The 13,800-nt window shown below is 37.7% G+C and overlaps 3 protein-coding genes across 3 annotated transcripts; all 3 read left to right on the top strand.

The window, feature by feature from the left end:
• Positions 1-716: 716 nt before the first annotated feature.
• Positions 717-2,134, top strand: LOC129852003 (homeobox protein Hox-B8-like). Its single transcript, XM_055918243.1, has 2 exons — positions 717-1,400; positions 1,737-2,134. Exons 1-2 carry the CDS (start codon positions 983-985, stop codon positions 2,030-2,032), a joined length of 714 nt encoding a protein of 237 aa, XP_055774218.1. The 5' UTR covers positions 717-982; the 3' UTR covers positions 2,033-2,134.
• A 5,448-nt stretch (positions 2,135-7,582) lies between these two features.
• On the top strand, positions 7,583-9,767 carry LOC129851846 (homeobox protein Hox-B6b-like). The gene is made up of 2 exons (XM_055918230.1): positions 7,583-8,135; positions 8,715-9,767. Exons 1-2 carry the CDS (start codon positions 7,718-7,720, stop codon positions 8,966-8,968), a joined length of 672 nt encoding a protein of 223 aa, XP_055774205.1. The 5' UTR covers positions 7,583-7,717; the 3' UTR covers positions 8,969-9,767.
• A 449-nt stretch (positions 9,768-10,216) lies between these two features.
• On the top strand, positions 10,217-12,482 carry LOC129846435 (homeobox protein Hox-B5b-like). The gene is made up of 2 exons (XM_055914403.1): positions 10,217-11,001; positions 11,522-12,482. The coding sequence occupies exons 1-2, from the start codon at positions 10,410-10,412 to the stop codon at positions 11,767-11,769; spliced, it is 840 nt and encodes a 279-aa protein (XP_055770378.1). The 5' UTR covers positions 10,217-10,409; the 3' UTR covers positions 11,770-12,482.
• Positions 12,483-13,800: the final 1,318 nt, after the last annotated feature.

Below are 13,800 nucleotides of genomic sequence, written 5' to 3'. Positions count from 1 at the left end.
TCAAGAATTATTTGGAAAAGTAGGCTTTAATTACAATCGAAATCATTTAATGATGTATTTTTCTATTGGAATATGTAGGCCTTTGTTGAGTTTCGATGCGCGTGATCTCAAGTCTATGAGTCTATGAGCTCAAAACCTATGAGCTGTTGCTATCGTCATAACAATAGTTTCAGTTACATAGTTAAATTACAGTTTAGTTATAGTTTTATATAACTTTCAACACACTTTATCAAAATATTGAAATTGAAATAAAAGCACATTTTATTGTTATCTACAAACACAATAACTCAAGCCCCGTATATACGAATAATGATTGATTTGTAATCGCCAAAATAAAGTAGCCTTTACTTTTCACGTTGAAACAGGCTGCTGATGATGAACATCCTCTTATTATTGACGTCTTTGAATGCCAATTAAAAACATAGGTTATCAGTTTGTTGTTAGAAATTAATCATGAAATGTAAGCTGTGTTGTCTATTCGATCCAATGAACTAACCTATGCATCAATATTCTCTAGTATTTCAGCTAATAGCTAGCTCTTCACAGTTTAATATTTGTATCAGGTTCGCGTAAATTCAACGTCTATTCCACACTGGTTCAAAATGACGTGTAAAAAACGTTGATTCAATCAGTGTGTGCCCAGTGGGTTCCCTCGTCTCCCTATCATCCCCTCCCTCTGTTGGTTTTTCTCACTTTGCATTCAAGCGCGCAATGCTTTGTCTGTTGTCTGGAGATTTTCGTTTGGAGACATCATCGTATCCAAAACAAGGCAGGATATACCCTGTGAAGCTATAATCCATATAGTCTAGTCTGCCCCATCATTCATGGACTTGAGAGAGGTAGGCTATTGAAATGACATGGAAATGTTGGTCTTCACCGAGGAAAGTCATGCCTAAACTTAAAAAACCTTGCGTTTATTCCATGAAGTGTAATATATGCTAGTAGCCTGACTTAAATAAGATTTTAAACATCGAAGTTGAAAATGAGCTCTTATTTCGTTAATGCTCTATTCTCAAAAAACAGCAACAGCGAGTCCTGGCATTCCGATTATGGGCTGGCACATGATTTGGGAAGCACATCCTCTGTATCGTACGGATACGGTGCCGGTAGCACCATCCAGCAGCAGCATCCCACGCAGTTAACGGAATTCTACAATGGCACATCGTTGTCCAAAACCGCTCACCAACACCAACTAAATCCGTGCGTATTATCGCTGCCAATTGGCAGCTTGTATCATGCCCACGATGTGATACAGAGACCAACCTTTTACGCATCCCATAATACGGATTGTATCCAGTACAGTGATTATCATTTAAAATCCACCGGGGTTGCAAATGATTCCGTGTGCGCAGAACAGTGCTCCTCTCTACCGGACCTCTTTCCCTGGATGAAACCACAAGGTGAGTCAATGACCCTTAAAACACCTAATTTGAGAATTTGGTTGACATCGGAGATATGTGAGACACCTCCCCAATAAACTTCGTTTCAAATTACCCCCAATAAACTTCGTTGTTTTTCAAGCATTTCTGGAGAGGACAATGGCTCGTTATGGTGTCAAAAAGAAACTGTAAATCTATTTTATGATGTGAGAAAAGTTTCTGCTTCGCCTGATTTTCTTTTTTTTTCTTTTTAGGTGTGTGTGTGTCTTCGCTAACAGCTGTGGTATGTGGTAGCCTTTGTTTCGGCCTATTGAGTCAATGTTCATCTAAATGTCTCTAAAATGTTTTGTCTCTCAGCAGCTACCGGACGGAGAAGAGGCAGACAGGCATACAGTCGCTTCCAGACTCTGGAACTTGAGAAGGAGTTCTTATTCAACTCTTACTTGACCCGCAAGCGCAAGGTTGAAGTGTCGCACGCTCTGGCACTCACCGAGCGGCAGATTAAAATCTGGTTTCAAAACAGACGCATGAAATGGAAGAAGGAGAACAAGAAGGACACATTTCCAATAAACAGGCCGGATCAGAATGAAATCAAGAAAGAGAGCAAAGAAATGTACAAGAATATTCAGACGTCAGATGAGGGTAAAGGATAAGACTATCCTAGACTTGGTGATGGGAGGTCACACAGTGATAACAAATGTGTTATTTATAAATTGCATTTCGAATTTAAAAAATCAACAGTGAAATCTATTGTGTTTGTTAATAATTCATTGTCAAATTAAATTCTATAAAATTTGAGAAGACGTGCGCAAAATAGCTTTTACGCACCATTTTACGCATCATTCCAATTAGAGGTTTGTGCGTGTGAATCACTTCTGCAGAATAGTCTGAACAGGTATTTATGTTGTTAGAATGTATAATTCTGTAATTTAGTGCAGTATGGTAGCACAGCTGCCACACTTTCTGACACTAATAATAATGATTCATCATTAGATGGGCTTCTGAGTTGCGCTGCGGTCTAAGGCACTGCATCTCAGTGCTCGAGGCGTCACTACAGACCCTGGTTCGATTCCAGGCTATATCATAACCGGCCGTGATTGGTAGTCCCATAGGGTGGCGCACAATTGGCCCAGCGTCGTCCGGGTTAGGCCGTCATTGTAAATAAGAATTTGTTCTTAACTGACTTTCCTAGTTTAAAAAAATGATCAATTAAAAGTGTATTTAAAAAATAAAAAGCTGGCACTAAATCCTAACTTAAGATGTGCATAAAGAATTTTGCGCAAACCTCCAATGGGCATCTGTGTTGTCAATGTTGTGTCTAGAGCTGTTGTCAGGCCTTGGCTGTGAAGGCTGCTACTGGATGTAAACTGTAAATAAAATGTAACCTTTTAAAATCGAAGCCTCTCCTTTATTGTGAAACATATAGGCCTACCTAATAGTGTAATTGTTCGGATCTTTGTTTGCTGAAATCCATACATTTTTAATAAAACGTTAATCAAATACAACCACCAACTGTTTTCTTGAATAGATTCAATTGGCACATGCGCATTTGCGCTGAGTTGCCATAGAGCAACAGTAACGAAGAAACAGTCGGTGGTTGTATTTGATTAACGTTTAATTAAAAAGTATGGGTTTCAGAAAACAAAGAAAGGCATGCAACATCAGATGACAAACAGGTACACAGTAAGCGTTAAGGAATTAACATTTGGAAGTGTCGACGCATAGCTAATTGAAGGAGTCGGAGGTTCATTTAAAAAAAACGAATCTTTGCTCAACTCTGTGGAGGAGTTAAGCTGGCTAACAACCAAGATCACATTATGCAGGTCTGTATCCAGTTTCCTCCGTGTTATATCGACATTTTGAGTAGCCTATTCGGGTTTGGCACTAGCATAACAAATTCAAAAGATCTAAAGATATTATAGAAAAAAATATTTGTTTTACTATGTCGGGTAACTGATATTTTGTGCACCATCATTCAGTCTAATATAAGCCTGGCTGAATTCATGCCATTTGTATATTCAATGGGCCTAGATTTAAAAAAGTGTCTGAAGGTTAATAAACAGTCTGAAATTGTGGAAACACACAATTTCAGCTAAATTTTATCCACCTTTATGAGGCAAATACTTTGTAGTTAATGAAAACTATAATGTATCAAAATGCTTCATGTTAGTTTATTGTTGATAGGTTGTTAGCATTTTTTTTGACTGCAATACAATGTTCCAACGTAGGCCTATAGAACTACCTAGAGGTCACATTCATCCAAAGTAGAATAATTTCAAACTGCATTTGACAACCTCCAAGTCTACATAATATTTACGAATTTTATATAAATAGTTATAAAAAAGGAATTGACCGTTTATTGTCGTGGAGGTTAGGCCTGTTGGTCTTACCAATGAAAAACATTCCAGAATTCATTTCATTCATTCCAGAATTCAAAAAAACATTGCACGTTTCCTTGAACATCTTCGGTTTAGGCTAGTCCTGTTTTGGGGAGATTAGGCCGAATTTTCTCTGTGCGACCTTTTGCAGAAGGAATAGGTTGCATTGGGGGGTTTTATGGTTTTATTGCATCTATAAACGTCGGAAATCCTTTTGTCAATGAAATTAAATTTAACGGGGCACCATGCAAACAACCCTGCCCAAACAGTAACGGAACATTTTTCCATACATTTTATATAAATATTTTACCTTATGATTATATACATGCCTGATGACCACTGGGCACAGACGTCAGTTCAACCTCTATTACACGTTGGCTTAACATAATTTCATTGAAATGACGTGGAAACAACGTTGATTCAACCAGTGTGTGCCCAGTGGGTGATTTCATATAGGGATATCTTTGGTCTATATATCTTAACATACAACTGTTTTATATGAGAGCAAAATCTTAAAATGGGCAGCTCAGTAGGCTATTGCAACAGTATGGGCTAATTACATGGATCCCTATCATATTTTGTCGCATTTGTTTGAAAATCTGTGCTAGTGCAATGAAGGTAGGCCTATAGGCTATCTAATGGATTCATAAAGGGTTCACGCTTGATTATCTTGATATATAACTAGTTTAACTTAGCTACATTACTAAACGTAATGCAAATGTAGTAGGCCTTAAATAATTATCCGTTTACATAGTCTACCTATAGGCTTTTATCAATAATTTAAGTAAACTTATAATAACTATCCTATAAGACAATGTACATGTTTTATATAAGCCTATATGCTATTGTATGGAACTAAAATTTGGTCAAACGTTTCCGCATTTTTGTAGCTTAATATTCAATTGATAAGGCATGATCATCAAATGCTCAAAATAGGATACCGGCCTGAAATATTTTAGACCTAGCCATTTCGCTTTAAAGACAACGTAGCTTTAAAAAAAGCCAAAAATGCTATCCCATCTTTGAAAGAAAAAGATGGCGATGAAGAAAAAAATGCCTTCTATTGAAGCATTCCTGAAAAATGCAATAAATTAGAGTCTGCTAATGAAAATGCACAACTTTATGATGGAACTTTACGACTGGCTGGGTTCTGCGATTGGCTGAGGTTGGTCATGTGGACTCTGGACAGGGAACTTTTTTCCCCTTGAGGTTATATTGCAGCTGTCTGTTTTCGACCGCTCATTCAGTAACACCTTCGTTTTCTTGGCTCTTGTATAAGCTACAGTTGAATTCTGGTAGAAATGTGTTCTGTATCTACGGAGCTCCACCAACTGAGAGATGGAGTCAATGAGGAATCTCTCATCCAATGTTAGCCTATGCTAATGTGGCTATCTCTGAATTGCACCGTCAAAGAATACTCAATATTCGCAAGGACAATGGAATACTTTATTTTTTACAGAGGGAATCGTTTAGTTATTGCTACTTACCCGTATGCAATATACCAAATTAACAGTAATGGAAGACGTAAAAAGAACCGTGATAATCACATCCGGAATACCCACATGCGAAATGATGAATTATCAACAAAGGTAGGTCGTTAAATCTCAATGTCCTATATCACCACAATCATACTTGAAGCCTGTCTTATAAGGTTTTTAAAATGATAAAATGTTGAGTAGGTCATGAGGTGCAAATTATGTTCGATAAAAACCGTTACAAATTTAACATTGGTAACATACAAAATGGCTAGTGTCTTAAAGTGTACTAGCATTGTATCGATTTGCAATACCTATAGTGTGTTAGTGGCAAGATGGCAGCAGTATCTTTGGCGGGTGACTGTGGCCTAAATGCATTTAGTATTTTTACGAAGGTTTCAGATAAATACGTAGGCCTATATGATACCTCTTGGAAGCTGCCACAATCATGTGCACACACTGAAAATCAGACAAGCCAAAATATTTAGATTTAGATTTCCACGATGTATAGTGTTTTTTAAATTTTATTGTGTGTAGCCTACATTTGTATTACCTTTGAGCTAGCTGTAATGCTAAGTAGATATGCTACAATTGACTCATACCCAAAATGTTTTATGTGTCATTTAAAGAGTAAAATTGAGACATGATGTAAGCGATGTTCTCAATGGTCCAATGTAATTTTTCAGAATCCACTTCTCAATCATCTGCACTATTCGACGTCGTCATCATCATCATCAACTTTATCGTCGAGCCTCAATCAATTAATTGATAAGCTGTATGTTATTCACCTCATTTATACAGCAGTATGCTGACATTTTCTTTACAACCTGATCTCGTGTATTGCTCTTTGACTCCATCTAGTGGTGACAATAAGCCTACATTTGGACACCGAATTCTTGAGACAGAAGCTTTCAGAATGACATATTGACGTATTGGTACAATTTTTTTTTTAAATCTTTCGTTTTTTACTATCAAATTAAACTAAAGCAAACTAAAATGTATTTTGAACAAACGCTATTGAACTTGAATAACTGTCATTCTGTATACAGACAAGTCGTAGGATACTTAGCTAAAATGTTTGATTATTTGTGGAAACATAATTTTGTTGAAGGAAGTCTACACAGACTATTAACTATCAAGTTTAGATAATACAAAATTATTTTGTTGAAATATCATCTTAAACAAGGTTTTTACAGTGAACGGAAAATATCATTGATTGGAAAAGGGAAAGACATCCTGTTGTAAAGACAGTGGCTTTGTTTATTTATTCAAATGTATTGAACGTTTTAGTCCAACAACAAAATAACGATAAAAATCATAATAATAATAATAAATATTAAATAATATTATTCAACTCAATAATATGAGTCTACTGATATAAGAAGCAGTCAAAATAATATCAGACGAGATTCGATCATGACAATGTTTATATTAATGTAAATATATTTATTTGATAATATTCGAAAACAGATTATTTATTTTAGTGGTTAATAATAAAACATGCTGCATGTAATGTGGTCTACTTCCCGAAACATGAATCGCAATTTAAGTGATGAATGTTGAAACCAATGCGTAATATCCTCTGCATTGGCCTTGATCAGTTGGAAAATCCTTTTGCCTTTTGTGAGTTGATTTGTCAGTGTAGACGTCTTGGTCGTGTTTTACTTTTTATCCGGCCAGTGTGGGAATACCTAGAAAACATAACGAACACGTTAACTTATACGCGAACGAATGATGAAACATAAATGATGTCAAACAGCTTAAAATAACAGCTGCATGAAAGTAGAAATTCAGCTGGATCAATTGAATAGGCCCACTTTTGATTGTGCAACTAGCCTACTTCTAGTAATCAATACTTTACATTTGTGGGTAATTGAAAGAACCAACAAACAACAACATTATTCTTCTTAAGTCAATTTGATAAAAGGGGAAATTGTACAGTGATTATTTAATGCAAACCAAAGATCGAATAAAGATCATATAAGGGTCAAATTGTGTGTGTGTGTGTGTGTGTGTGTGTGTGTGTGTGTGTGTGTGTGTGTGTGTGTGTGTGTGTGTGTGTGTGTGTGTGTGTGTGTGTGTGTGCGTGCGGAGAGAGGGTGGTGTTGCCAGCATTATATTATTTATTTATATCGTTTGTTTGCAACGAAATTAAGAACGAAAACGAAATGCTTCAATGTTGAATGAATCAGAGGGCGCAAGCTCATTTAATATGTGGAAAGACTGCGCGAGAAGCTTGAGCGCTTCGTTTCGAATCACTGGGGACCCCTGTGCGCAACAAGAGCCCCCCATGAGAGCAATATTGCAACCAGACGCTCGCGATTGGCCGGACGTTGATCAGATGGTACAGTTCCCTTCTGCCCTATTGAGTGGCACCTCGCAAGCCCCCTTCAGCTAAAACCAAATCTCCGATAAAGTAATGACAAAACCACTTGGACTATAAAACATTACAAATCATATTCCTCGGAGCATATTTGTCCATCCAATGAGTTCCTATTTTGTCAACTCAACTTTTCCGGTTTCTCTGCCCGGAGGACAGGAGTCTCTCCTCGCTCAGATACCTTTATATTCCTCCGGATATACTGACCCTTTAAGACACTTTTCCAACGCTACATATGGAGCTGCCAATATGCAAGAGAAGGTTTACCCAACCTCATATTACCAGCAAACCACTAGTATCTACGGTCGCCCCAGCACCAGCGCTCCCTGCGACTATACAGCTGCCACTTTTTACAGTGACCGCTCGTGCGCTTTCGCAAATCGAGAGGAGCAGCCGCTCTTTGTAACTCAGGACCAGCGCAAGTCAGAGTGCCTCGAGCAGAATGTAAACATAACCACTGCTGTGGACGACAAGTCTTCTCTGCTTTATCCGTGGATGCAAAGGATGAATTCTTGCACCGCCGGTCAGTGAAACCTTTACTTTTGATTTTTGTTAACGTTTAACGTGTTTTCATTGTTAATTTATTGAAAGGGGGTTTACAATCAGCATGTTGCCTATCAATCAGATGACTACTGTAACAGTGTTGCCTGGCAAAGTCCATAATATGCATTGACATTGTAGCTTATAAGTAACTATTGCTTTGAAATTAAGACGGGAAAAGAGGAAGAATTTTACAAGTCGTTGTGTGACCACATGCATGATGATTTGATGACTGGGATATGTATTGGATTCTATCGCCGAGAACGTGATTGACATGAAAAATATATGAACAGAAACTGGTTTTGTATAGGAAATGCGTTAAACTGTCAAAATACAGTGGGCTATCATGTGAATCAAATGGATAATTTCAACTACGCTATGCTATTTTTAAGGTTTTACTAATGGAGGCTATTTTACATGTATATAGGCTAATTTATTACATCCATAATAGTGATTGTAACAATAGTCTATAACAGTGATGATAGTGTAAAGGTATCCATCCTGTCCATGTCTTTGTTTCTTACATAATTGCTGGGTTTGGTTTGCTATTCTTTTTTTGTAGGGACATTGGGCAGCAGTGGACGCAGAGGCCGCCAGACCTATACTCGATACCAGACTCTTGAGCTCGAGAAAGAGTTCCATTTCAATAGGTATCTCACCAGGCGTCGTCGAATCGAGATTTCGCATGCTCTGTGTCTCACTGAACGTCAAATAAAGATTTGGTTCCAGAATCGCAGAATGAAGTGGAAAAAGGAGAACAAAGTTATGAATCCTTCGAAACCCAGCGATGAAGAGGAGGAAAAGCAGACAGATTGAAAGGCACCGAGTAAAAAAACTACACAAACCATCCTATAACTGTTGTACCATGAATTGAGAGATGTTTAATTATTGTTGGTTGTTGTTTTTCATAAAATAGCTGCATAGGCCTACACATTTTTGTGAAAATATGTAAATAGGCCTACTAGATAAATATATTTGCACGATGATATAACGTCTGTTGGTTAGAAACAGGTTAAAAACAACTGAAGCTGGCTAGCCTATTCTTATTTGATTGTGTTTGTATTTTTTGTTTTGCCAATATTGTTGCTTGAAAGTAAAATAGGGTTTACCACATCCACAAAGTCAAAATTGGCTATATCGTAAAAATTCATGAAAAAATAAATGTGGTCTTAATTTAAGGTTAGAAGTGTGGTAAAAGTATAAAATTACATTTTAGGAAGATCAATTGTAGAAATAGGCGGGGTTTATGACTTTGTGGTTGTGGTAACTGGTGACGACCGTGAAATAGGCCTTACGCTCGCACATATTGGTTTCCTGGAGCCGCGTTGGAGAAGTGCAAAAACAAGCCTATTCAAAATACTCGATAATTAAATATTTTGTATGGCCCCATTATCGATACAAGAGAGATGCTTTGGCCTAATAGCCTACCATAGTGTGTGTGTGTTGTATTTTGTTCGTTTTAGGCGTTTACATCGCTTTGTCATATTCAACTGGATAATGTTTTCACAAGTTGTTTATTGTGCACTTGCCATCTGGATGTCGTGTGCAATATTATGTAAGACATTTTTTTGTTATCTTTTGTAAATGCAAATAAAGCGTTGGTAATTTCTGTAAATATTTCATAGAAAGTTTTCTTGTTTTATTGATGTGAAGGAAATAGTCTTATAATAGTTATTATTATCATTATGTCCTGTAAAATTGACCTAGTTGAGCAAGCCGGACATTTAAATAGGCTAGTCTCTCTTTAATGATACACATGCCTAGTGTATTAGGCCTACTATAATATATATTTTTGTATAACTTTTTTATACTGGGATACCTGTCTGAGATACCTATTGGTAAAATAGTTTAGCCTACTTTTGTGTCCTAGAACAGTCAATGTTTAAAAAAAGAATGAACAATGAAAAAAAGTATTCAGAGCACCCTCTCTGACAGTTACCTCCACTGCCAGTAGATGGCGCTGTCTGCCTACATGGATCTCAGGGCGAAATGGGGAGGCACCATTGACTCGAGCATAACGACCATCATTTCGTCATCATTTGTAACCGTAGAGCATGAATTACCTCTTGAAGTCATCAGTGAGAATTTACGACTGGTCAACAAATGCACGTGATTCCCGAGCGCTCTCCCATATTTGGCCGCATACCTGGCAAAGTACAGTAGGCTTCATTGCTATAATTCATGATTACATCATAAATCGTGAAGCAGAGGATTATAGCGACAAAGATCTACAAATCGAGCCTTTAAAAACAAGCAAATGAGCTCTTACTTTGTTAACTCGTTTTCAGGGCGCTATCCGAATGGCTCCGACTATCAGTTACTAAATTATGGGACTAACGGCACTGTGAACGGTACGTTCAGGGACCCTGGCACCATGCACTCTGGGTCTTTCGGATGCAACTACAATGGCATGGACCTAACCGTAAATCGCCCCGACACTGGTAGCCACTTCGCGGCTGTTGGAGAGGATACCCGTGGTTTTCAGTCCACTGGCCCGGATGCCCGGTACAGATTGCCGACCTGCTCGCTTTCGTCTCCAGATCCCCTTCCTTGCGCCAACCGCGAGTCTTTGGAACTAAAAAGCCCCTCTCCTCCACCTGACCGGAGCACGACCTCGATCGCCAACAATAATCTCAACAAAGGCAACAACAGTCATTTTACAGAGATAGAGGATACCAGCGTTGTCTCTGAGACTGAGGAAGGCGCGCACACAAGCAGTACCAGCAGCATGGCTGCCCGGGCACAACAACTACAACAGGAGTCCAATAACGCAACCTCCACGACAATCTCAAACGATTGCCAAACGCCGCAAATATTCCCATGGATGCGGAAACTGCACATTAACCATGGTACATACATAGCCTACTTTTACTGTGTTTTGTGGTGGTCTTGCTTTGGAGTGAATTGCATGCTCGCTGATGTGATTTTCTATAGTACAAATTTGTAGCGTCACAAATATGTCAAGTGTTGCACGAACTCCGTAAGGATGGTAGGATATGGCAACGGATTTGCTTTTATGATATTGTCAAGTACAATATATGTCTTAGTGCAAGATAAAACATAATTTTTAGCCTATTAAAGTATATTTTAATTGTAATAAAGATTCATTTAGAGAAATATTGTTTAAATGTTGGAAAATTGGTGGGTATTTATGTTTAGGCTATAGCTGAATGCAAGTTCTATTTCTGGTAATGTAGGATAGTTGTGCGACAATCCGTGCATGGCACGCGCCCGCGTGCAGCCTATACAACACCCAGAATTGCTTAATATTTCATATGTGCTGTTAAACATGTTTCCTTTTGTAATGTTTAAAATCCTATTTCCACTATCTGTTGTCCACTTCTAATTTGGATTTTTCATGCAATTTAGAAATGGCTGGACCAGATGGGAAAAGGGCCCGAACAGCGTACACCCGCTACCAGACGCTAGAGCTGGAGAAAGAATTTCACTTCAATAGATACCTAACCCGGAGGAGGAGAATAGAGATAGCCCACACGTTGTGCCTCACGGAACGACAAATAAAAATCTGGTTTCAGAATCGAAGGATGAAATGGAAGAAGGACAATAAACTGAAAAGTATGAGTCTGGTTACAGGAGGTAGCGCGTTCCATAACTGAGCTCGAACTGCAAGTGATAAGGGGGGAATCCGGAGTACTGTAAACTACAGCGCAGCATCTTTCAGCATGTTGTTGTGATTTTAGACGAAAAAATATTCTGTGGTCTTCAACAGACGTTTAGTTCAACGTTGTGTTACGGTAGCCTGTAGTTATCTTTGGAACTAGAAAAAAAGTTAGACTCGTTGTCTAAGGGTAGTATAAAGTCATGTGCTCTGTTTTATCTCTTGAATGTTGTCATGTTTCACGTGAGCTGTTAGCCTATATTGTGTAATTTCTAAACATTCTAACAGGTGTAAAGTGTACAGTAGCCTATGTTTCCAAAACATATGCTGCTCTTCATTGAATGTAAACCTATAGATGATGGGATCATTCAAAGCGCTTCAGTGTAAGTTTTTAATGCTGTATTTATGCTTGATTATCGTGGTTAGCGCAGTACGTTTTCCAGGTTTAAAAATACAGGTAAATCTGTTATGTAGCCTATAACACGTTGTGCACAAATATATCCAATTGTAATTGTTTAGAACTAAGTACTTATTAAGTTGCATAAATGTATTGAACCTTTTCAATGTGATCAATTTGTATAGTGGACAGGAAGGGAGTGGTATTCGGTGGATTATACGCCTACAGTGATGGTAAAGATTTTGCCAATTAAGCTTTTTGTATTTCTATGTGAATCTATAGATTTGGAAATAAAGTTTCTCTCCATCGCTTGATATATTTGAAGCATAGTAATTGCAATGGATTAACCTCTTCTTCATTTAACATATAGTAAATGAATGAATTAGGCCTACACATGTTTTCATGCACTATTCTATAGACACACATAGGCTATAACACTGGTGAACGTAAACCATTCATGGCATTTTGGACATCTTGTATCAACAATTTAGGCTTACTTAACCTTGCCACACGTTCAAACAAATTAACTTCATAAACAACATGTTCCTATAGATTTTGTACTGTTTTACATTGCTGTAAAATAACACATTAGCAAGAATAATTTCCATGGAAGTTTTCATGCTTAACATTGGCTTGAGATTACTTTTTTGGTATAGGCCTATGACGTGCATTACATTTGAGTCAGGTTTGTTGCTGATTTAAATATTTGCATTGTTTTCGTCCAAGCTATATTGTTTTAACCATGCACCTATAAAGTGCCCACCATCATGTCAAGGTTATTAGATTCAGTATTGGTTCCATGCTGCCATTCTTTACCAGAAAAACAAACGCTAAACCTTTTAAACTTACCCTCTTATTGACTTCTTTGGCTTGAGTCGCACTTCTGTTTGCTTGTATTTAGTTATTCGTTTCCACATCAAATGTCCCAACATGTAGGCTATCTTACAGGTACATGGCTCGAATTTACTAAATGCCTCCGTACCGTAGAACATATAATCCCTTTACTGACTCTGAAAGGTCACGTGGGGTCCATAAAGTTAGTTTTATGGTTTTGGGGAGTAGACAATGTACTATATAATTCACATTCTTGAATGAAAGTGACGGTTTAACTGCTGCGAAGGGATTAGAAAGGGTTGTGGACTGTACAGCACTAGTCTGGGCAGTGGCGATATCCTCGATATCAGGATAGAAAGTTAATATCAGAAATGCAGTGATACATTTAAATAAGTGTTCCACTGTCTATGATTATATACCAAACATATATTATTAATGTTGGAATTAGCCTCAAAATAAAATATTTTGAGAATCCATGGATTGTAATCGAATTATCTATAAAGACCAGCAAATAAGAATTCATTCATTTTGCTCAGCGTAAAACTGGGGGAAATTCTGCCTCTTCACGAACAGGACACAAACTAATTCAATTTTTTTGCAATAATTGCATTGCACCTCGTGGAATCAGTGTCAGAGGTGCTGATATGTGAAGGGAAATTGGATAATGCATGTCTCTGGCCTATAGACTCAAGTCAGAAAACTGACAAAAACTTGAAGTGAAATTCAAGTCTGTATCCAAAAATTAGACCGTCTTGATAAAAGCGTGGTCTAAGGTAAAGCACGAACTTCAACAGGGTT

This window comes from Salvelinus fontinalis, chromosome 1, assembly GCF_029448725.1.
Source record: "Salvelinus fontinalis isolate EN_2023a chromosome 1, ASM2944872v1, whole genome shotgun sequence".
In the NCBI taxonomy this organism is placed as follows: Eukaryota; Metazoa; Chordata; class Actinopteri; order Salmoniformes; family Salmonidae; genus Salvelinus; species Salvelinus fontinalis.
This window is presented reverse-complemented; position numbering and strand designations above follow the sequence as displayed.

Bases quoted from the DNA above. Each gene is read 5' to 3' on its own strand.
- LOC129852003 (XM_055918243.1), top strand. From the start codon at position 983: ATGAGCTCTTATTTCGTTAATGCTCTATTCTCAAAAAACAGCAACAGC. The intron at 1,401-1,736 runs GTGAGTCAATGA...TTTGTCTCTCAG, and splicing joins TCCCTGGATGAAACCACAAG to CAGCTACCGGACGGAGAAGA.
- LOC129851846 (XM_055918230.1), top strand. From the start codon at position 7,718: ATGAGTTCCTATTTTGTCAACTCAACTTTTCCGGTTTCTCTGCCCGGA. The intron at 8,136-8,714 runs GTCAGTGAAACC...CTTTTTTTGTAG, and splicing joins GATGAATTCTTGCACCGCCG to GGACATTGGGCAGCAGTGGA.
- LOC129846435 (XM_055914403.1), top strand. From the start codon at position 10,410: ATGAGCTCTTACTTTGTTAACTCGTTTTCAGGGCGCTATCCGAATGGC. The intron at 11,002-11,521 runs GTACATACATAG...CATGCAATTTAG, and splicing joins GAAACTGCACATTAACCATG to AAATGGCTGGACCAGATGGG.